This window comes from Oreochromis niloticus, linkage group LG4, assembly GCF_001858045.2.
Source record: "Oreochromis niloticus isolate F11D_XX linkage group LG4, O_niloticus_UMD_NMBU, whole genome shotgun sequence".
NCBI classification, from domain to species: Eukaryota; Metazoa; Chordata; class Actinopteri; order Cichliformes; family Cichlidae; genus Oreochromis; species Oreochromis niloticus.
Window position 1 is genome coordinate 9,172,228 of NC_031969.2, and position 24,139 is coordinate 9,196,366.

Below are 24,139 nucleotides of genomic sequence, written 5' to 3' on the forward strand. Positions count from 1 at the left end.
AGCCAATCTTGCTAAGCTAGGCTTGGCTAACTCCATTTGCATGATAACCAGCAGTGTGCTGGAGACTCCTAATGTGTGTGCTCAAGGGCAGAATACATTGACAGGGACGACTTTTTAAATCATTTATAAAACAAATGCAGAGGTATGCCGTGGCTCTGAATTTAACACCGGGCGAGAGGAGTTCACACACGCTGCAGATCAGAAGTGATCTCTCTGCCCAGGTGTTTGTCTTACAAACAGATGGACTCGGGCAGAGGAGAGCCGAGACTGGAATGCAAGCTTGCTCTAACTAAGAAAATGATTGTGTGCCCCTGCGGGCAAGCCATCTTAAATAACTTGCTTCCATTTCAGTTTTAGCTCTGTGCCACTTCCCTGCTTTATTTCTCATCTTCCTGTCTCACCTTTAATCTCTTGCACAACATTTGTTTTTAATCGTCAGGTTGACATCCATCCAGAAATTGTAATAAATTTGGTTTGAAGCCCGAAAGCCTGAAATTCTTGTGGTGTCTCCCCTCGCGTTCTCCGAGAGCTGCACTCCCACGAGAGATGTTACCAGGGGTAGAGCAGGAGTGGAGTGCAGGGAGCAGAGGAGGGAGAGGAGACTAAATGAGAGGATGAGGTCTGTGAGAATCTCCATATTGTGATGCGAGGAGGGAGGCTGGGGGGCGAGAAAGCTCACAGGCCAACACTTCCCTCCTGTGGCACTGCCAGAGAGCTGCACGTCCCAAAACACAGCCCTCAGATGCACAGATGCGCGCACGAAGACAAAAAGCGCACACACACACGCACTCATAAACACACTCAAATGGCACGTGTGCGCTCACACACACGGGCACTGAGCTGGTTTGAGCTGCTCAATGCGCTCTGCTGCTTGGAGGTAGATAAGAAAATAGTCAGCAACCCTGCCGCTGCACATATAAGGCACTCATTACTGACAGCAATATGCATGGTGAGACACTCAGAATGAGAACGAAACGGAGAATATGAGAGAGAGGCATAAAGACAGAGAGAGAGAGAGAGAGAGAGAAGTGCGAAGGGGATGTGAACGGCGTTGTGAGAAAAGCCCCGCATACAGAGCGTGCAAGGCTTAGCCCGAAGAAGGTGATAGAAAGTGGAGAAATTATGCTAAGAATCAAGTCTTTGAAAGAGAAGCTCAGTCATCACTGGTTTCTCTTCCATCGATTCCTCGAAGAGACACGATTTATGAGCTACCAAAGGTGAGCGAAGGCTTTCATTACCGTCTAGATAATAATGTGGTAGTAAAAACAGACTGAATCCTGCTACATACGTGAGTATGGTGAGGACAACACCACTAGTTTTTACTGGGCAAGAAGAATGACATGACAGTGGACTATCACGAGTGTAACTTTCAATTTAAAATGGGAGTGGGCAAATCCGTCTATCCTTATCATATCCCAGTTTACAAGTAAGATCAGGCCTCATCCTACTCTAAAGATCAGGCTCAGACAGTGTTTTCAACTCTTGCTCTGTGTGACGTCAGTGAGAGCGGCTATCGCTCATAGGGACACAGTTGTGTCCAACCTTGTGCCTGTGAGGTGCAGCCAATCAGAATAAAGCTGGCTTAAAATGGAGATCAGCTTGTTTTAAAGGGGCTGCACCGAGTCGAGCGTCTAAGATAATCAGAGATCAGTTTAAACTGTAAATCATGCAAAACTATTTTAACAGTGAACAAGAACATGGAGGTCAACATAAACATAACAGGTCCCATTTAAAGAATACCAAAATGCTTTATTTATCCTATGAACAAACAGTGTTTGATTCAAGTGGACATCACAAACTCACTTCCAGCTTTTTACCATCAGACGACTGAAAGCAGACGTACTGTTGAGTAAGTCAAGGATTTTGTATTTCATTCATTTTTTTTTTTTGCAATTTACTGTAACAGAGATTTGCGAGCAGTCACTCGTCTCTTACCTGACTGTGAGGTTGGTATCCATGGAAACCGGGATTTAAAGGCTCATTGTTCTGCAAGAGACAACAGGAGGGATGAGAGCAGCGTAAGTGGCTGTGCTTTTGAGAAGTGAGTGGATGCAGCAATGGCGCTCCAAAAAAACTTGTGCGTTTTAGATGAGATGCGTTCTTGGACAAAAAATCTCAACCTAACTTGTGAAAGCAGGAGGATTTATACTGTCACAACCCTTTTCTGTAATCTAAAAGCACAAGTCAAAGTACTTCAAGCATTTTATGAGACCTTAAATGACACCCGAACACTAGCAGGGGAACTATTTTGCAGTGCTTGTTGTTACGGACTAAAGTTCAAACGAGCAAAGACGACGTTCCCCTGTGGGAAAACAACTGATGAGTGAATGAAGTTAACAGTTAACAGTCTTGTAGATGCCGTGACTGATGAACCATCACTGCAGCTTAGCAAACTTTTCTATCCAGTCCCACCAACCAATCAAAATCCATCGAGCCCATCCCTCATTGCCCCTGTTCAGAAACCAGTGTTGTGGTTAATTGCTCTGTAATTACTTTTAATTAGATTATTTCTGTCTCTTTCGCTCTATTTTCTCTGTGACTATTATTTTCCCCCCTCTGTGTCATTTTGCCCCGGCAAGAGGAGCCATTGTTTGCTACAGAGCTAGGTGAAGAGGAGGGGGCAAAAATGAAAAGACAAAAAGGAGGGGGGAGATGGGGGAGGACTGGAACAATGGGGAAAGTTAACTAAACGATGATATTTTGACAGCAGTGAGAGAGATCACTCCGGTACAGTCTAGCCTGCTGGCATGCCTCGAAGAGAAAACATGACCGCCTAGCGAGACTCATGCCTCTGCTCTCGATAAGGAGCTGAGGCATGAGTCTCACTGGAGGGAGAAAGCGGGAAGGGAGGAGGATAAGGGGAAAGGCCTGAGAGGGGGGAAAAAGAAAGAAAGATGTGTGTGTGTGTACATGTTAGAGGGTGGGGGTGAGTTTGAAGTCTTTTTTAGAACTGCTGATGTTTTCATTACATTTAATCAGCAAAATATTCCAAATCCATGTGCTGGTCATCACCCCCCTACACTCTGGCACGAACGCACCCCTCAGTTCGGCCGGCAGTTCGAGGGTGGGCCCCGTAATGCCGCAGCAATGAGAAGGGGCAGATTTGGCTTCTGAAGAGTGTCAACAGAGTTAACCCCCCGGCCCTGACCCTGATGCTGCCTGCCGCGGGAATCGCTCCATTACTTCAAACGTTCATTCGGCCAATCGAGGGCAAGCCTGCGTGAGGAAGAAGGGGCCGGTAGGACAGCAGCGTTTTGCGTAAACAGAAAGACAAACGGCTTTTAATCTGGAGAGGTTAGAGATATGAAGGCTAGGACCAAAACACAGATGTGATGATGATGATACATGAGAGAATGAAGAAACGGAAAGAAGTAGTGTCTAGACAGAGAGGGGGATAGAGGGAAGCCAAATGGGGAAAAGAGAGTATGATGTTTTGGTTAAAAAAAAATAAATAAATAAATATGGACCAGATGTAAAGAATGGAAATAAGAAACCATTTCTTTTTTTCTTTTGATGCATGAGCTGTAAACTCTTAACTCTGGGCGGGTCTGTCCAGACTCGGGGCCCGTCCCCCCCCTTGCTTGAAACAGCCCTTTCTTTGTCTCCTCTCCCCACTTCCTGTTTCATCTGGAACCAATTTCCCCCTCGTGCCTCGTCCCCAGGGGGATCACTCTCCTTGGTGCGCCGCGCTTACAGTGGGAATGGGCAGGCTTACATCGAAAGACATACTGACTGCGTGGCGAGCTGTTGCTGCTCAATGCAGCGCACATGGAAATGCAGTAAAGGAGGGCCGTTCAGAGCAGAATTTAAAGTCCACAAAGCCCCAGGCGATGTCGGTGGGAATGACAAAACTCTTTCCTTTTTTGAATTAAATAAAAAAAACAAAAAAAAACAACCCACACTGCAGTGTGTTTCAAAAAAGGCCTGAAGTGACGATGCGGTTTACAAAACTGGAGCTGCATTGCTTATTTATTCTTTAAATGGTGGTAATTTAGCCATAAGAGAAAAAAAAAAAACAAAAAACAAAAAAAAAAAAAACACCCAACTACTGGTGACTAATGACGTAAATGTGCATTCTCATCACACTCCCAGTCAAAGTAAGGGTGTAGGCACTGCACTACCAAGGAGGACAACTGGAATGTCACTGAAATCCAAACCAAAATTACCCGTGACCATCAAATTGCAGAGTTGCTGCTGGTTCTACTTTGGGAAGAAAAAAAAAGCGAGAGAGAAAGAGAAAGAGGAGGAGGAGTTTACGTAGAAGAACAGAAGGAGGGGAGAAGAGGGGGAGGAAGTTTAGCAACATCTGGAATCAATCTGTCTGCAAGAGAGGAGGGACTGGAAGAGACGGATGGGGAGGAAAGAAAGAAGCAGCAGAAGAAGAAAAGAACCAGATGAAAATAAGGACAGACACACAGGAGAAAGAGGAATGTGGGTAATAAGAGAGCCAAAGCCAAGAAAGGGGAGAGAAATAAAGCAGTAAAGCATTCGCAAAATGGAGACAATGAGTCATAAGTGAAGAATGCCATGTGATTTATATTTTCTTAAAGCGGGGTGGGGGAAGGAGCTCGAGGGGTTGAATTTGATACCTAGTTTTTACAGACTCGTTAACTACCCCCACACAAACCCAGGCACACACAAACACACACTGCCTTTGCCATATGGCTTTACATCACGTGGCTGCTGAAAGGTATACAAAAGTTTATTCCCGACAGCTTTTTATGAAATAAATAAAAATGAACGCAGCTGTGTTGCTTCGCTCGGTCTGAGCCCGTGTAGGTTCAGAGTTGTGCTTTCATGCCTCACTTCTGTAACTTTCCATTAAGTTAATTCCATATAGTTTGCGAGCGAGGAGGAGCCTTTGAAGGCGCCGGCCGGCTGACTGTGGAGGGCTTCAGTCTGCGCTGGCAGGGATCAGCAAAAGCACAGAAAAACCAGTCACACGCTCATAAACACTGACTCGACAGAGGGTAAAAACTAAAGGGCGTCTCTCTTGTTTATTTTCTCTCTCTCTGTCTCTGACTTGCTATTTTAAGAGAAGGAAAGAAGTTGGGAAGTTGCTGGAGCAAATGGGTAGGAGCAAGGGAGGAAGGGGAAAAAAAAGGAGCAGCAGTGGTGAAGGAAGACAAAATGACATGAGGTCAACAGATGGTGAGAGGGGAGGGAGACTGAGGGGAGAGGGGTAATTAGGCAGTCCGCTGCAGGCTTCCAGCGGTCCCAAACAGAACAGCCCGAGGAGGTGGCTTTGTGGTCTCATATCACCAAATGTAAGGGAAAAAAAAAAACAAAAACACCTGCTCCCTCTAAATCATCATGAAAAAGACTTTTCTGATATATCTGCTGCTGCATGCCTATGGTCTGACACAGTCCTTTGTAGAAGGTGTGGCAAAATAATCTAGGACGGGTGATTTGACATTGCTCAAATGTCAGAGCTATGCTAACATCTGATCAGCTCCACAACCAGCTCTATCAAGTCAACAAAACCCAACCGTGGAGGAGGAAACGGAGACACCAGCATACTGTAATATAGAAACTGAAAAAGAAGGAACACACAGAAGATGATGTGGAGAAAAGCGCACAAAGTGATGGATATGTTGGACTCGAGACGGGTATATTAAAGCTGAGAGACGAAGCTCAGAATGACAAATGCATTGGAGGTAGTCAATATGTGAGGACATAAGGACAAAGACCGAGAGGAAGCGCAGAAAGACAAGATGAAACACAAGCTTTCCCAAGAACTGAAGGCTCATTTATCACAACGGCATCTTTTTCACTTTACAGACCAAAATGTGCCCACACAATGGCACCGCTACAACTACCCGAGTTTCTCTCTTTTAAGCGATGTATTTTCTAAAAGAGTAGGAGTCTTCGACACCTCTGATGTGAACTGGACACGTTTTTGTTTTTTGTTTTTTGGTGGTTCCGACTTTAATAAAATACAAAGCTTGAGGGCACTTTACTGGGTGGATTTATTGATGACTGTTTCCTCTGTACCGACTGTGTGGATTGCTAATAAAAACAGATGACCTGGAGTTAGGAATTATGCAGGTCCCTGTAAGTCTCCACATGAAGGTTCCTGCACAAGAAAACACTCATCTATAGCTGGACCACATTGTTATTTCACTGAGTTATATTATCTGTTTGCCCATCTGTCGATAAAACAGTCCTAATCTTGTAAACGTGATCTCTCTTAAACGCTGGCACACCTGCACGTTTAAACTCGGGGAGAAACCAGTCAGATTTGGGTGGTTAAAGGTTAAGAAAGGATCTGCAAACTTTACCACCATAGGAGATCATTTTTGACCAAAGAAAAATCTTATCATTATTTGGTGCTCATTACAATACTACAAAGAATACTGGCCTTGTTTCACTTATAAAACTACTACAAAGTGGAGGAAGAAAAATTCCATTAGCATGTTTAAGCCTCCTTTGAAACAGAGTAGCTCTAAAGCTCTGCAGGCCAGCTTTGAGTCCGCTTTAAAAACCACACTGAGAACGTATGATTCATTATCCTGTTTTTATGCAAATGAATCAAAAAAGTGGGCTACCTTGATAATAAACAAAACATTTAGGAGCCTCAAAGTTTTAAGAATAGCAAAAGTTAAAAAAAAAAAAAAAGTGAGAGAGGCCAGTTTCAGTTTAATTTTGGCTAAAGACCAGCCGCAGCTCGAGTATACCGGTGCAGCGTTGGCGGTGAAAACAAACAAATCTGTGCACATACTGTTAAATTCTCCATTTTCCTCTTCAACTTTTCTTTTTTTGGATTTGGCTCAGGACTTGTCATGTAAGTGTATAGACCCATGCTAACTACTCAAGACTACCTTTTTTTTTTAAATTACAAAAAAGTCTGGCCCTTTGGAAGCGAAATATAAAGAAATGGCTCAAGACTTTTGCACAGCATCAAGAACACGTGAAGGAAATTTCACTACATCTGGAACAAGCGTCACCTTTGAACTCAAGAATGAACTGATTTGATTTTACTGCTCAATGGTCCTACACTCCTCTACCTCACAACTGTTTATCCATTCATTCCAAATTATGATGAGATTACAATCAAACATCTATTGGGACAAAATGGTGGTGTTTAAAATAACCTTCTAAAGGCATTTACAATTTATTTGAAAGGTCAAATGTCAAGTTTGGACAGACAAGGCAGTTGTGTAACTATCTAAATATTGCAAGTGCCAAAAGTGTTTGCTGGACAAATGTCCTCCAGTTAGTGATTTAACAGATGTGAACTCCTTGTTGCCTTTATCACAAAGTAAAGCCGAGAATTTAAAAAAGACTTTATGAATGTTGTAAATAACATAACACAATAGCAAAAGGATCCAACTGTTAATGTGGCACAACTTCAAAGGTCAAACTGTGAATTAACTGGTACTGGACTAAGCCACCAAGTTAAACGCAATTCTAGCAAAACCAAAGTCCATATAAACAAAAAAAACGCCAAACAGAATTCTCATACATGCAGTCAGTCCATTTTACAGAGCACCTCCATCTGAGCTCTTCAACTTTTATTCATATGGAATGTGGAAAATATTAAAAATGTCTTTAAGCAAACAGTAGCACCTGTATTTGACCATTACATGCATATACTTTTAATCATGCATAAGCATCTTTTACTGTGAGTAAAAGTACCTAAATGCAAATAATTTATCTGAAAAGTGATCAATTATGTTTCGCACCATAAATTCCACCAATAACCTGCACAGGTTGCTTCACTCTTCTCTGTCAGATCTAATTATTGTTTCAGTCTGCCGAGGCAGAGCTTTTAGTGCACTGTGGACATGCTTTATGCTGTAAGGCCTCATTAATAAAAGCTTTAAAAGAATTAAATAAAAATCAAAGAAATACAAAACTATTGCAGTGCATTCAGCTGAAGTTGGGAAAGCTCACATAGCAAACTAGGGTATCATTCATAGACAGCTGTGATGGGTATTGTGGCAGCACATCGCACATGACCCCCATGTAAGGGAAGCACTGAATTGACATTTGGCTGTATGTGTGGGAGGAGATGGGAGCACATGTGACAGTTTGGGGGCAGCCTTGGGGAGGAGTTATGCTGGGTGGGGGAGCAGTGGCATGATGACTATAAAGGGAGCACTAGCATGAAAGTGCCATGTGAAGGAGCTGAAATCAGGAAATCAAGTGAGAGAGAAAGGGATCTCAAACCTATTCTGATCTTTTTATGAATGGTGGCGTCCTTCTTTTGTCTGCTGTCGATGCTTGGGTAATAATGCTGTTGCGTAGTGAGCTGAGCTGAACACAAGAAGGGAGGGAGAAAAGAGGAGTTGAGCAACTGCGTATGGGGAATTTTAGCTTATCATGGCTGGTTCAAAAGTCAAGGGTGAGTCCACTGTGCTGTGCTGTGGCTCAAAGTTTAGCAGCAATCATTAACAGCTGCACAGCGCCTAATGCGAGACCAGGTTAGGACTGTGTGTGACCCTCCGCAACACATGTTAGCACATTAGTATGTGCCGAACACACAACTGGTCCCACACCTCCCCGTCCTCCTAACACTTTCCACTTCTGGGGATATTTCTTCTTAGCATAATGGCAGCTGCTGACTTCTGGCTGCTTGTGACTAATGATTTTTTTCATTATCATTGAATCTGAGTGTTATTGTTATCTCAAGTCATCTTTTAAGGCTTTAATAGTCTTAAAATTGAAAAATGTGCATCGCAATTTAACAAAAACACTCAGTCCCTTTCAGTTTACAATAATGTATGGCAGAGAAAGGCAGCAAATCAACCCAATTGGAAGGATGGAAAAAAGAGGAAACTACTGATAAATCATGATCAAACAAAAACGCAGATTAATCTTCTCTTTGCTTATTACTTGCCAACTAATCATTTTGTTTCTTCCATACAGGGTTTCCTATTGGCTCACTGACACTGTTCCCTGTCTTTGCATTTCTTTTTTCATCACTTTTACTAACCACTAATAAGTCTAGGTGTGCCAGTCAAACGAAGTCAGTGTTAAATCCTGGGATTATGCTCACGTGCAAACACGCAGGGATGAATAGTTGTTCTTATTGCACACTTTGGGGATGCATGCACAGAGGGTGTCTTAGTAGTGCCTGCAGCGTGTATGCGACAAATTTGAGGGCACGCAGATGTGCACATGGAGCCTCGTGTTTACCACATTATGACAACAATGTAATCACATGGACACAGGCAGACCTTTGGATACATGCAACACACATGTAACTTGGCAGCACTTTTAATAGATTTTAATAGCTAAAAGATTTGGGGTTGATCAGCTTTTACTCGACTCGCTGGGGAAAGCTTCAGCCGGAAGATTTTGCTGTAGCTACGTCACAACCACAAACCCCTCCATAACCTACAGCGCAATCTGAAGCGTACCTGCCCAGAAATGTCACTACAGATTGGATCGGCCCATTATTGTGATTGGCCTGTTCAGCACAATTGATTCATCTTGTGCATTTTCAGCTAGTCTTTCAATGCAGTTTATGAATTTTTCAGTGAGAAAATAACAATCATCGTCTCACTATAAGAAATAATAATCATAGCACATCATAATATATGGACTCACAAATGTCAGCAAAGGAGAGAAGATCACCGAAACTATTGGAATGGACATGAGGGAAATACACAAAGACCAATATTTTTGCCCATGATACACAAAAAAAAAAAGAAAGAAAAAAAAAACCCAACAACAACAAGCACGGGGACCCAGGAGCGAATAAAGTCCACAACCACACTTTAATTAACACATAATGAACCAACACAAGCATAAATGCGAGCAACAACGTTAGCCACTTACATGATTTACGTTGCAGACTTGACAAAGACCCCCCGCGGCAGTCTAAAGCAGGCCTTACAGTAAGCTCTGATCAAAACTCCTCACACATGCAGAGAGAAGCACAGAAACTACCGCCGGCAGAAATAACAGATGCAGCAAAATTTTACACTGCGCTAAAATGAAACAAGGGCTTATTAAACTACTTAAACAAATTGTTAAATGCTCAGGTTTACATATTTTTAAGATATTTATGCATTTTTATTGTTTTTGTCCTGTGGCTTTGAGGGCCTAAGGGGAAAAAAAAGGAGGTGCAATAACAGTGGGTATATGTAATATTGTCGTGATATCCAAGGTTCATGAGACTTTAAAGTTCTTGTTGCAATTTACTTTCTTGCCTGGGCTGCGAGGGTATTCCTTAATGTCTCTTTTCTCAGGCAACCATCAGCTCTCATGTTCGCAGCTGCTCAGCAGACTTAACTTTACCTTCACTTGTTCCACAGGAAGTAATGATTCTCAGTGCTTTGGATGCTGCTTGTGGTGAACATTATGAAGCAAAAAACCGTGTGCTATCAGTTATAATCTTTTTCAGTGATCTGTTCATACATACCGCCCACACCCCCCACCCCAACTCCACCCTGGCCCCATTAAAGCGATCGCTCTGGTTAATGCCCTCTCCTAAATGAGCTTTGATCTCGTTAGCGCGACACAAAGCCTCTTTACTGCCAACGATAGGACAAATCGGCTCTCCGAGAAACGCGGAAAGAGGGAGAGTTGGATACTGTACTCCCACTACCTCAGCGCAGACCACAGTGCTGCCTCAAGGGGAAGCATCAATAAGACCAACAGAGCGTACCAAAAATACAAAGAAAGAGCGTACAGGTGGAGATGAAGCTGAGGGGAAAGGGGGAAAAGGGAAAGGGGAGAGAGGAAAATAAGACAACACAGCTGGGAAAAAGAAATGGATATTCCACCGATTTGAGTGATGGGAGACAGGCTGAGAAATGAAGACATTATCAAAGATGGCAGCGGGGGAGATAGATGGGGTAGCGCAGAGGAAAGAGTGAATCGGGGGTGGGGGGGTTTGCTTGCCTCACTGGCACGCTGAAAGCCTGCGAACCAGGAGTCAATTAGCAATCTGGAAATATGCCTGGGGGGAGGCAGGAGGGGGACAAATCAGAGGACAGATAAGGGTGGGGGTGGGAAGGGGTGCAGTTTGTATGAGGTGGAGCGGGGGAGGAGAGCAGCAACAACAAAAGAGAGGAGGCTGCACTCTCATTTATTATTACAGTCCTGATTTACAGTCAGCCTGGAAGGTCAGAAGTATACCAGCTCGAGCTCACTGCGGGAGCCCTACAGTAATTGCTGGGTGCATTTAGTTCAAGGGACATCCACTGGAGTCATCATCTCCATCGCGAGCAGCCATGCAGCGCCCGAGAGCTACTCGATACATCCCCTCAATGTCATTTTCCGATTTATTTATCCTTTGCATAAAGTGTCACTGGGCTGATTATCATCATTCAGGCCCTGTCCTCATGCTTATCTCTTCCACAACTGATGGTGTCATGCCTGCCATCCATCACTTCCCTCGCATACTTTATCATGCCGCCTGATGGATGCAAACTAACGGCTCAGATTTTCACTCTGCCCTCCGTCTCCTTTATCCCACCTCCACACCCCCACCCCAAAATCCCCACATCTATCCATCTATCAGTCCCCAGTCACACCTCTTTCCCTCTCCTCTAATCCACTCGCACACTATGCCCAATTAAACCACGATCCTTGCTTTCCTCTCTTTATCCTCCACGTGCAACCTTCGGTGCACTCTCTTTCTCTTGCTGTAGCCTCATCCTCCCTTTTATTCCATTTACACGACCCCACCCCGACCCCAACAATCAATACAACCGATGGGCAGCGAGAATCCACAACATGCCGCCCTGCTCATTGTCACATCATCTTTGCCAGCGGGCTATAACCTTTTGCCATCATCAACATCCATCCTCTGTGAGGCTCACTGAGCATCACAGCATCACACTTGGACCTTTCTGTCTTTGCAGTGGGTCAGCTGCACAGCCCATTGAAGCATTTTACCAGTTTCCCCGGGATTCAATTACCTGCAGACGACCTCAAGTCGTTTCCGCCTGCCCTTCGACTACCGTTAGAGCAGTTTTCCTGGTCTTTAAAAAAAAAAAAAAAAAAAAAAAAAACAGACATCAGCTGAAATTTTTCTCTTGTACTATTGCATTACGGGGGCACTTCAAAGCATGTGTGTGTAGGTGTAGGAATGATGCGTGCTGTGTGTTTGCAAGAGAGAAATAAATAGCAAGAGATCCAGGCAGAACAAGTGAGAGGTGCACCCTTCGCCTCGGCAGTTCTTTAGTTTACTGTAACGTACACAGGTTGGTCCGGGGAGGCAGGAACGGTCGCTGATGCTTTGCTGTCTCAGCATTTGAGTCATAAAAGCAAGGGAAGACCCGTGTTAAGGAGGCCCCCCAGAGACCCTTCGCTCCTTCAAGCTCAAAAAAAGGCTCTGTTCTTTGTCTTTCTCTGTGGTGACCCCTCCCCCAATCCTTGTCTGCCTCTCTCTTTTAACACCTAGCGACAATCTGGGGGGGGGGACACGGAGCCATTAAATGCCCTCCATGTGTGTGTCAGGACTCACTGACAAATTATCCGCACATTTCAAAGTAATTTCATCCACATAAGTATAAAAATACAAAATCCCTCGCAACATGTGACAAAGCATTGGTTTACCTTCTGTGAGGCAGGCATGATGAATGGCTCTGATCTTTGCCGTGGTGTCTGGGACTGTCATAGCAATGGAGCCTGGATCATATTACCTTTGTCTGGTTTGGTCAGAGCAGCACCAAGAGGAACAAACAGCAAGCCTCGATAATCACAGCAAGCAACGCGTTTACTACTGAGACACTTTTCCTGCGTTTGGCTTGTTTTAATTAAAGGATTTGCTGTTGCACCCATGCATGATTATCTAGAGGGGGAAATGCGTGGGGGGGGGGGCTGTCAAAAACATCATCATCCTTCCTAGCTGATGCTTAGAAACAAACAGAAAAAACAGCGAAGAAGGAAAAGGAGGGCGGATGATACTGAGTTCAGTGAGCAGCATTTGTAACAGATGGAAACAAAACGACACAGATGTGAGAAACATATCCTTTGTGTTTACACTGCATTCATACCTGGCCAATGTCACCAACAACACTCCCGGTCCCGTCTATCCTTGGTCTTTTGCACTCCGCCCCGGACAAGTCAGTGAGGGCAGCGGCAGTCTGAGCGTCGGGCTCCGGATCGCCTCTCTTCATCCCTCGGACCACGGCTGGACCCCCGGCCGCGTTTGCATGGGGTCCGGCTGCTGTATCAATGTCCCTTTCCCGGTCCATTATTCCCCGACTAACGGGTAGCATAATAGATGCAACGTCGGTCGACATTAACATTGGACGGGAGACAGTCACCAGTCAAAAGTCTCTTTGGCTTTTTCTTTTCTTTTGTTACCTTTGCCTTCTCCTTTGGGTTTGTCAACGGCTCGATATTCACAATGGATTTGGCTTTTCCCAGACGGATAATATTGAACGGATTTTCATCAATATACACAAGCTTACACTGTTTATTGTCTAACTTAGCCTTAGCTATGCGAGACAAACCTTTAAAACCATGGCAGAATCAAGCAAAAAGGACATTAAGTACAGTTGTCCCTCTCTTTTTCCCCCCTGAAAAAAGAAAAACGACGACAGTGTCCTATTTTAATAAAGATCACACGTCCGACTCTCGGATGCCTGACAAGCTAATTAGCTAGCTAACATCGGCTAGCCTGCTAGCATTACATTCCGCTAGCTCTCTTTATAAATGTGGCTCGGAGAGCACACTCTCGCTGCCAAGAATAGAAAATGTTGGAAATTAGCTTCGAGTAATACTACTCCTTCTGCGGGGCCAGCCAGTCACCCTCTCCTCTCGCCCCTAAACGTGTGGGGTTTTTTCTTTTGCAGTGAACTCCTCTGTGGTTCCTACCAGCTTTCCCCTTGAATTCTCTCCCTTCTTGTCCGTTCCCTCGCCTCGGTCTGCTGTGGATGAGTCTTGGCGTGCGTACCTTGGCTACCGACGAACACGATTTCCTCTGGTCTCAGTCCCAGTTGGTGTAACTCGTAGTGTGGAGGGAGCGCGAGTGCGCTGATCTGCGGTCAGATTTGCCCGTGAACACCGGGCTCGCGGACAGGGGGGAGTGAGGTAAGGCGGGCTGGTCTGAGGTCTGCCTTTCCTCGGTCTCCTTCTCCTCCTTTTTTCCCTCCTGATCCCACCACCTCACAGCTCCCTCCTCCTCTGCCCTCAGTTATTATGTGTGCCTATGACAAGAGGCACACATATTACTATTCGTCGGATTTATTATTATGTGTGCCTATGCCAAGAGGCACACATATTACTATTCGTCGGATTTATTATTCTTATTATTATTATTCTCCATCTTCCGCCTAAATTTCGGCACGTATCACGCCCCGCAGTTTTGAGACAAGCTTCATATATGTTACCTCATTTTGTGTGGCCGGATCTGGAATGGTGTGCTATGACTTTTGGTGTTTATGAATTTTATAGTTTTTTAAATATTAATATTTTAGTGAAAATTTTCCCGCGCTCCTCTGCCAAACAGTTTTGACATTAGGATTACATATCTTAGATCATTTTGTGCGGCTGGAGCTGGACTATTATGTTGTGACTTTTGGTGTTTATGACTTTTATAGTTTTTTAAATATTAATATTTTAGTACAAATTTAGGCCAATTCATCTTTTGGCGCCAAATAAACAGACTTCATTTGTGGTGTCTTGGCTCTCTCTAGTGGTATACCGGGAGTAGTACAGCCGAAAAGATTTATCCTTGTGTTGAAAACTCCATATCCCACAATTCATAGCACGCCTCTACAGAGTGAACAATGGCGGCCACCACTTCGTTTTATATGTCTTTTATTCATGTTTCTAGGTCACAAAATAAACTTTTAAGATATTTTCAGGCGAGAATGTAGGTGTGTAAACTTCAAATATCTGCTTGTTTTATCAAGACATCCCATATTTAGCGACAGTGCTCTGACGACGTCGGTCCTGCCTGACAGCTAGCCGGCTACCTAGCTAGCTGCCGCACTTGGCTGCAAATGGATAGCGAGGGGACTCTCTCTGTCGTTTCACCTCCCCGGTCTCTCGCAAATGCTCGCACAGAATCGGAGTTACAGCTGGATGTGGAAAAAATAACTGAGTTGTTTGGTGGTGCTATAATGCGGAGCTACAACAGTGGGCAGCTATCCACCGGTGTATGACAGAAAGGACATGCCGCGACCGCCGATCGACCGGTGTTTGCTAATGCGGAGGTCAATCGTGGATCAGGGAAAGCGAAGGCAGGAGCGTGAGGTGAACTGAATTTCAGGTAAGAAGTTATGACCTGCACTCTATTTGGGTCAGATATAAACCGAGTTTAGGTGTAGTTTATTTAGCAGCAGTTCTCTTATGTGTTGCTGATAGCCGGCTAGCTAGCTAGCGCCGCTAGCATAGTTAGCTAGCACCGCTAGCGACCCTTCATGAAAAAGCACCCAGGCTTGGCTTATATTGAGGCGGGTGAAACTCGTGTCAGCACCCGGTCGCTCGCCGACAGTATGTGTTTTAGCTGGACTTATTTTTCGTTTATATGGACCGATGATTTATTTATTTATTCATTTTAGTAACGGTATAAACAGTGAAAGGTGGTGGATTGGCCAGATGTAAACTTCAAATATCTGCTCGTGTTACCAAGACATCCCATATTAGCTCTGATGTTTTCGGTGCCTGCAAAGAGCTAGACAGGTAGCTAGCTAACCCGAGCTGGCTGTCTTTTTGACTCAGGGTCATAGCTGGACTTATTTTTCGTTTTTATGAGCCGATGAGGGTTTTTTTTTAGTAACGGTACAAACAGTGAAAGGCGGTGGATTGTCCAGATGCTGGTCGATGTGGAAAAAATAACTGAATTGTTTGGTAGTCGCTGACGCGGAGCTACAACCGAGGGCAGCTATCCACCGGTGTGTGTCAGAAAGAACATGCGGGGAACGAGGCGGCGAGGCGACCGCCGATCGACCGGTGGTAGATCGTGGATCAGGGAAACCGAAGGCAGGAGAAGCAGGCGGCTGCCGGTCGGAGCGTGAGGTGAACTGAATTTCAGGTAAGAAGTTATGACCTGCACTCTATTTGGGTCAGATATAAACCGAGTTTAGGTGTAGTTTATTTTCGTTGTGCTGACTTTTTACAATCAGTTATAATAACTCGTACTGCGTGGTAGCTAGCACGATGGAGTTTCTATACAGCTGTGTGCGCACTAAGTTACTGATGTTGAACTTTATGACAGCCTCCCCTGTCATTCTCTCGCCTGTTCAAACTTCAGTCATGAAACTGATCAATGATCGGCTTTTCTCTCTTGTTTGTTTATCGCGCTAAACAACAGCAGCACGTTTAAGCTTGATCAGCTGTTGTTAGAATTCATTTGATTTTAATTTCTAGTATCAGCTGATGTTTGCTGGAGCCACAGCTGTAGAAGCGGCTGGTCGAAACCAGGAGATGACCTTACTGAATCATCAGAGCTGAACTGGTGATGGAGAAACAGGTTTACCTTTTTTTTAGGTGACATGAATGAGTTGAAGGGAAGTTATGAACTGTTTCTGAGAGAAATAAACACCAAGCTCCTTTTTTTATTTAGCTGACAGCTGGTAAATGTGCAGGGGCGGATCTAGCAAAGCTTTTGCCAGGGGGCCAGGTAGGGCATTAACAGAGAAAGGTGGACACAAAGATATACTTTTCTTTCTTACTCTCATACAGGGAGTGCAGAATTATTAGGCAAGTTGTATTTTTGAGGAATAATTTTATTATTGAACAACAACCATGTTCTCAATTAACCCAAAAAACACATTAATATCAAAGCTGAATGTTTTCGGAAGTAGTTTTTAGTTTGTGTTTAGTTTTAGCTATTTTAGGGGGATATCTGTGTGTGCAGGTGACTATTACTGTGCATAATTATTAGGCAACTTAACAAAAAACAAATATATACCCATTTCAATTATTTATTTTTACCAGTGAAACCAATATAACATCTCCACATTCACAAATATACATTTCTGACATTCAAAAACAAAACCAAAACAAATCAGCGACCAATATAGCCACCTTTCTTTGCAAGGACACTCAAAAGCCTGCCATCCATGGATTCTGTCAGTGTTTTGATCTGTTCACCATCAACATTGCGTGCAGCAGCAACCACAGCCTCCCAGACACTGTTCAGAGAGGTGTACTGTTTTCCCTCCTTGTAAATCTCACATTTGATGATGGACCACAGGTTCTCAATGGGGTTCAGATCAGGTGAACAAGGAGGCCATGTCATTAGTTTTTCTTCTTTTAAACCCTTTCTTGCCAGCCACGCTGTGGAGTACTTGGACACGTGTGATGGAGCATTGTCCTGCATGAAAATCATGTTTTTCTTGAAGGATGCAGACTTCTTCCTGTACCACTGCTTGAAGAAGGTGTCTTCCAGAAACTGGCAGTAGGACTGGGAGTTGAGCTTGACGCCATCCTCAACCCGAAAAGGCCCCACAAGCTCACCTTTGATGATACCAGCCCAAACCAGTACTCCACCTCCACCTTGCTGGCGTCTGAGTGGGACTGGAGCTCTCTGCCCTTTACCAATCCAGCCACGGGCCCATCCATCTGGCCCATCAAGACTCACTCTCATTTCATCAGTCCATAAAACCTTAGAAAAATCAGTCTTGAGATATTTCTTGGCCCAGTCTTGACGTTTCAGCTTGTGTGTCTTGTTCAGTGGTGGTCGTCTTTCAGCCTTTCTTACCTTGGCCATGTCTCTGAGTATTGCACACCTTGTGCTTTTGGGCACTCCAGTGATGTTGCAGCTCTGAAATATGGCCAAACTGGTGGCAAGTGGCATCTTGGCAGCTGCACGCTTGACTTTTCTCAGTTCATGGGCAGTTATTTTGCCCCTTGGTTTTTCCACACGCTTCTTGCGACCCTGTTGACTATTTTGAATGAAACGCTTGATTGTTCGATGATCACGCTTCAGAAGCTTTGCAATTTTAAGACTGCTGCATGCCTCTGCAAGATATCTCACTATTTTTGACTTTTCTGAGCCTGTCAAGTCCTTCTTTTGACCCATTTTGCCAAAGGAAAGGAAGTTGCCTAATAATTATGCACACCTGATATAGGGTGTTGATGTCATTAGACCATACCCCTTCTCATTACAGAGATGCACATCACCTAATATGCTTAATTGGTAGTAGGCTTTCGAGCCTATACAGCTTGGAGTAAGACAACATGCATGAAGGGGATGATGTGGACAAAATACTCATTTGCCTAATAATTCTGCACTCCCTGTATAAAATATTTAGCTTTTATTAAATAGTTATCTGAATCTTACAACCAAAGTTTGTATAATAATACACAAGATTGGCTGTAGACCATTGTTCATCATTCAGAACACTGTGTAAAAATAACAAAAAACAAAAAGTGAATGCAAAAGTGCATAAATATTTGTTTTACGTGTTTGATATGTGTGGCGGGGCGTGGTCTGCAGTGCCGCTGCAGGGGAGGTGGACCCACCTGAGGGGCATCTGCAATCACACCTCTCGGGCGTAGTCTGTGCTCTCTCGGCTGTTTTTTGGGTGTGTGTCGGGCTGTGAGTTGAAAAGCTACAGCTGGCTGGGAGGGTACACCAACCATGTGTGAAAAGTGGTCCATAACGTAATGCTTCAAAGTGTGTTCGTGCAAACATTGTCGGGGTCTGCCGTGGTACAGAGGGACTTCTGCTTATGAACCTGTGTGCACAGCGTCTGCAAATCGGGGCTGTACAAAGTGACCTCATCTTTACCCAAAACTGTAAGCTGTCATCTGTGAGGCGCGAGCGGTGTTTGTTTTTACCATAATTCATGGTGGAGAATGGCTGCTCTTCTGAGTTTTGCTGTCTGTAGCCGTATGAATGGAAAACTACACAGATTAGCAGCGGCATAGGCACACATAAAATTTCTTCTGAAATTTTCGCTTTCTAGTTATGTGTGCCTATGCCAAGAGGCACACATATTACTATTCCTCGGATTTATTATTCTTATTATTATTATTATTATTATTATTTTCCTTTTTCCGCCTGAAATTTTGCAGTGTATCTCGACCCGCAGTTTTTGGACAAGCTTCATATATGTTACCTCATTTTGTGCGGCTGGATCTGGAATGGTGTGCTATGACTTTTGGTGTTTATGAATATTATAGTTTTTTAAATATTAATATTTTAGTAAAAATTTTCCCGCGCTCCTCTGCCAAACAGTTTTGACAATAGGGGTACATATGTTACATCATTTTGTGCGGCTGGAGCTGGGCTAGTATGGTGTGACTTTTGGTGTTTATAACTTTTATAGTTTTTGAAATATTTAGATTTTAGTGCAAATTTAGGCCAATTTCTAGGCTCCTGAGAAAGATTCTGCTTTTGGCACCATAGAAACAGACTTCATTTGTGGTGTCTTGGCTCTCTCTAGTGGTATACCAGGAGTAGTACAGCCGAAAAGATTTTATCCTTGTGTTGAAAACTCCATATCCCACAATTCATAGCACGCCTCTACAGAGTGAACAATGGCGGCCACCACTTCGTTTTATATGTCTTTTATTCGTGTTTCTAGGTCACAAAATAAACTTTTAAGATATTTTCAGGCGAGAATGTAGGTGTGTAAACTTCAAATATCTGCTTGTTTTATCAAGACATCCCATATTTAGCGACAGTGCTCTGACGACGTTGGTCCTGCCTGACAGCTAGCCGGCTACCTAGCTAGCTGCCGCACTTGGCTGCAAATGGATAGCGAGGGGACTCTCTCTGTCGTTTCACCTCCCCGGTCTCTCGCAAATGCTCGCATAGAATCGGAGTTACAGCTGGATGTGGAAAAATAACTGAGTTGTTTGGTGGTGCTATAACGCGGAGCTACAACAGTGGGCAGCTATCCACCGGTGTATGACAGAAAGGACATGCCGCGACCGCCGATCGACCGGTGTTTGCTAACGCGGAGGTCAATCGTGGATCAGGGAAAGCGAAGGCAGGAGCGTGAGGTGAACTGAATTTCAGGTAAGAAGTTATGACCTGCACTCTATTTGGGTCAGATATAAACCGAGTTTAGGTGTAGTTTATTTAGCAGCAGTTCTCTTATGTGTTGCTGATAGCCGGCTAGCTAGCTAGCGCCGCTAGCATAGTTAGCTAGCACCGCTAGCGACCCTTCGTGAAAAAGCACCCAGGCTTGGCTTATATTGAGGCGGGTGAAACTCGTGTCAGCACCCGGTCGCTCGCCGACAGTATGTGTTTTAGCTGGACTTATTTTTCGTTTATATGGACCGATGATTTATTTATTTATTCATTTTAGTAACGGTATAAACAGTGAAAGGTGGTGGATTGGCCAGATGTAAACTTCAAATATCTGCTCGTGTTACCAAGACATCCCATATTAGCTCTGATGTTTTCGGTGCCTGCAAAGAGCTAGACAGGTAGCTAGCTAACCCGAGCTGGCTGTCTTTTTGACTCAGGGTCATAGCTGGACTTATTTTTCGTTTTTATGAGCCGATGAGGGTTTTTTTTTTAGTAACGGTACAAACAGTGAAAGGCGGTGGATTGTCCAGATGCTGGTCGATGTGGAAAAAATAACTGAGTTGTTTGGTAGTCGCTGACGCGGAGCTACAACCGAGGGCAGCTATCCACCGGTGTGTGTCAGAAAGAACATGCGGGGAACGAGGCGGCGAGGCGACCGCCGATCGACCGGTGGTAGATCGTGGATCAGGGAAACCGAAGGCAGGAGAAGCAGGCGGCTGCCGGTCGGAGCGTGAGGTGAACTGAATTTCAGGTAAGAAGTTATGACCTGCACTCTATTTGGGTCAGATATAAACCGAGTTTAGGTGTAGTTTATTTTCGTTGTGCTGACTTTTTACAATCAGTTATAATAACTCGTACTGCGTGGTAGCTAGCACGATGGAGTTTCTATACAGCTGTGTGCCCGCTAAGTTACTGATGTTGAACTTTATGACAGCCTCCCCTGTCATTCTCTCGCCTGTTCAAACTTCAGTCATGAAACTGATCAATGATCGGCTTTTCTCTCTTGTTTGTTTATCGCGCTAAACAACAGCAGCACGTTTAAGCTTGATCAGCTGTTGTTAGAATTCATTTGATTTTAATTTCTAGTATCAGCTGATGTTTGCTGGAGCCACAGCTGTAGAAGCGGCTGGTCGAAACCAGGAGATGACCTTACTGAATCATCAAAGCTGAACTGGTGATGGAGAAACAGGTTTACCTTTTTTTAGGTGACATGAATGAGTTGAAGGGAAGTTATGAACTGTTTCTGAGAGAAATAAACACCAAGCTCCTTTTTTTATTTAGCTGACAGCTGGTAACTGTGCAGGGGCGGATCTAGCAAAGCTTTTGCCAGGGGCCAGGTAGGGCATTAACAGAGAAAGGTGGACACAAAGATATACTTTTCTTTCTTACTCTCATACAGGGAGTGCAGAATTATTAGGCAAGTTGTATTTTTGAGGAATAATTTTATTATTGAACAACAACCATGTTCTCAATGAACCCAAAAAACACATTAATATCAAAGCTGAATGTTTTCGGAAGTAGTTTTTAGTTTGTGTTTAGTTTTAGCTATTTTAGGGGGATATCTGTGTGTGCAGGTGACTATTACTGTGCATAATTATTAGGCAACTTAACAAAAAACAAATATATACCCATTTCAATTATTTATTTTTACCAGTGAAACCAATATAACATCTCCACATTCACAAATATACATTTCTGACATTCAAAAACAAAACAAAAACAAATCAGCGACCAATATAGCCACCTTTCTTTGCAAGGACACTCAAAAGCCTGCCATCCATGGATTCTGTCAGTGTTTTGATCTGTTCACCATCAACATTGCGTGCAGCAGCAACCACAGCCTCCCAGACACTGTTCAGAGAGGTGTACTGTTTTCCCTCCTTGTAAATCTCACATTTGATGATGGACCACAGGTTCTCAATGGGGTTCAGATCAGGTGAACAAGGAGGCCATGTCATTAGTTTTTCTTCTTTTATACCCTTTCTTGCCAGCCACGCTGTGGAGTACTTGGACGCGTGTGATGGAGCATTGTCCTGCATGAAATCATGTTTTTCTTGAAGGATGCAGACTTCTTCCTGTACCACTGCTTGAAGAAGGTGTCTTCCAGAAACTGGCAGTAGGACTGGGAGTTGAGCTTGACTCCATCCTCAACCCGAAAAGGCCCCACAAGCTCATCTTTGATGATACCGGCCCAAACCAGTACTCCACCTCCACCTTGCTGGCGTCTGAGTCGGACTGGAGCTCTCTGCCCTTTACCAATCCAGCCACGGGCCCATCCATCTGGCCCATCAAGACTCACTCTCATTTCATCAGTCCATAAAACCTTAGAAAAATCAGTCTTGAGATATTTCTTGGCCCAGTCTTGACGTTTCAGCTTGTGTGTCTTGTTCAGTGGTGGTCGTCTTTCAGCCTTTCTTACCTTGGCCATGTCTCTGAGTATTGCACACCTTGTGCTTTTGGGCACTCCAGTGATGTTGCAGCTCTGAAATATGGCCAAACTGGTGGCAAGTGGCATCTTGGCAGCTGCACGCTTGACTTTTCTCAGTTCATGGGCAGTTATTTTGCACCTTGGTTTTTCCACACGCTTCTTGCGACCCTGTTGACTATTTTGAATGAAACGCTTGATTGTTCGATGATCACGCTTCAGAAGCTTTGCAATTTTAAGACTGCTGCATCCCTCTGCAAGATATCTCACTATTTTTGACTTTTCTGAGCCTGTCAAGTCCTTCTTTTGACCCATTTTGCCAAAGGAAAGGAAGTTGCCTAATAATTATGCACACCTGATATAGGGTGTTGATGTCATTAGACCACACCCCTTCTCATTACAGAGATGCACATCACCTAATATGCTTAATTGGTAGTAGGCTTTCGAGCCTATACAGCTTGGAGTAAGACAACATGCATGAAGAGGATGATGTGGACAAAATACTCATTTGCCTAATAATTCTGCACTCCCTGTATAAAATATTTAGCTTTTATTAAATAGTTATCTGAATCTTACAACCAAAGTTTGTATAATAATACACAAGATTGGCTGTAGACCATTGTTCATCATTCAGAACACTGTGTAAAAATAACAAAAAACAAAAAGTGAATGCAAAAGTGCATAAATATTTATTTTACGTGTTTGATATGTGTGGCGGGGCGTGGTCTGCAGTGCCGCTGCAGGGGAGGTGGACCCACCTGAGGGGCATCTGCAATCACACCTCTCGGGCGTAGTCTGTGCTCTCTCGGCTGTTTTTTGGGTGTGTGTCGGGCTGTGAGTTGAAAAGCTACAGCTGGCTGGGAGGGTACACCAACCATGTGTGAAAAGTGGTCCATAACGTACTGGTTCAAAGTGTGTTCGTGCAAACATTGTCGGGGTCTGCCGTGGTACAGAGGGACTTCTGCTCATGAACCTGTGTGCACAGCGTCTGCAAATCCGGGCTGTACAAAGTGACCTCATCTTTACCCAAAACTGTAAGCTGTCATCTGTGAGGCGCGAGCGGTGTTTGTTTTTACCATAATTCATGGTGGAGAATGGCTGCTCTTCTGAGTTTTGCTGTCTGTAGCCGTATGAATGGAAAACTACACAGATTAGCAGCGGCATAGGCACACATAAAATTTCTTCTGAAATTTTCGCTTTCTAGTTATTATTATTATTCTTCAGTTTCCGCCTGAAATTTTGCAGCGAAACTCGCCCCGCAGTTTTGAGACAAGCTTCATATATGTTACCTCATTTTGTGCGGCTGGATCAGGAATGGTGTGCTATGACTTTTGGTGTTTATAACTATTATAGTTTTTAAATATTAATATTTTAGTGAAAATTTTCCCGCGCTTCTCTGCGAAACAGTTTTGAAAATAGGGTTACATATGTTACATCATTTTGTGCGGCTGGAGCTGGACCAGTATGGTATACACTTTTGGTGTTTATGACTTTTATAGTTTTTGAAATATTTAGATTTTAGTGCAAATTTAGGCCAATTTCCATAGAAACAGACTTTATTTGTGGTGGGTTGGCTCTCTCTAGTGGTATACCGGGAGTAGTACGGCTGAAAATCTGTATGCTTGTTACAAAACTCCATATCCCATAATTCATAGCACCCCTCTGCCGAGTTAAACAATGGCGGACACCACTTCGTTTTATATGTCTTTTATTCGTGTTTCTAGGTCACAAAATACACTTTTAAGATATTTTCAGGCGAGAATGTAGGTGTGTAAACTTCAAATATCTGCTCGTTTTATCAAGACATCCCATAT

General features: G+C 43.9%; 1 protein-coding gene across 6 annotated transcripts in view; it reads right to left on the minus strand.

The window, feature by feature from the left end:
- The window catches only part of LOC100692969 (RNA binding protein fox-1 homolog 2), a 53,262-nt gene extending 39,205 nt beyond the window's left edge, over positions 1-14,057 (minus strand). For 3 of the 6 annotated variants that reach the window (XR_003219894.1, XM_013270155.3, XM_013270156.3), the window contains exons 1-2: positions 12,957-14,057; positions 1,936-1,986 (exon numbers count right to left, since the gene is read on the minus strand). Coding sequence is in view for 5 of the 6 variants with exons in the window: in XM_013270155.3 (XP_013125609.1) it covers positions 1,936-1,986; positions 12,957-13,211 (306 nt within the window). In the remaining variant the exon portion in view is untranslated. The remainder of the gene's footprint in view (positions 1-1,935; positions 1,987-12,956) is intronic. The other 3 variants (XM_013270158.3, XM_005468455.4, XM_013270157.3) reach the window with 3 other exon arrangements.
- Between the last annotated feature and the right edge of the window lie 10,082 nt (positions 14,058-24,139).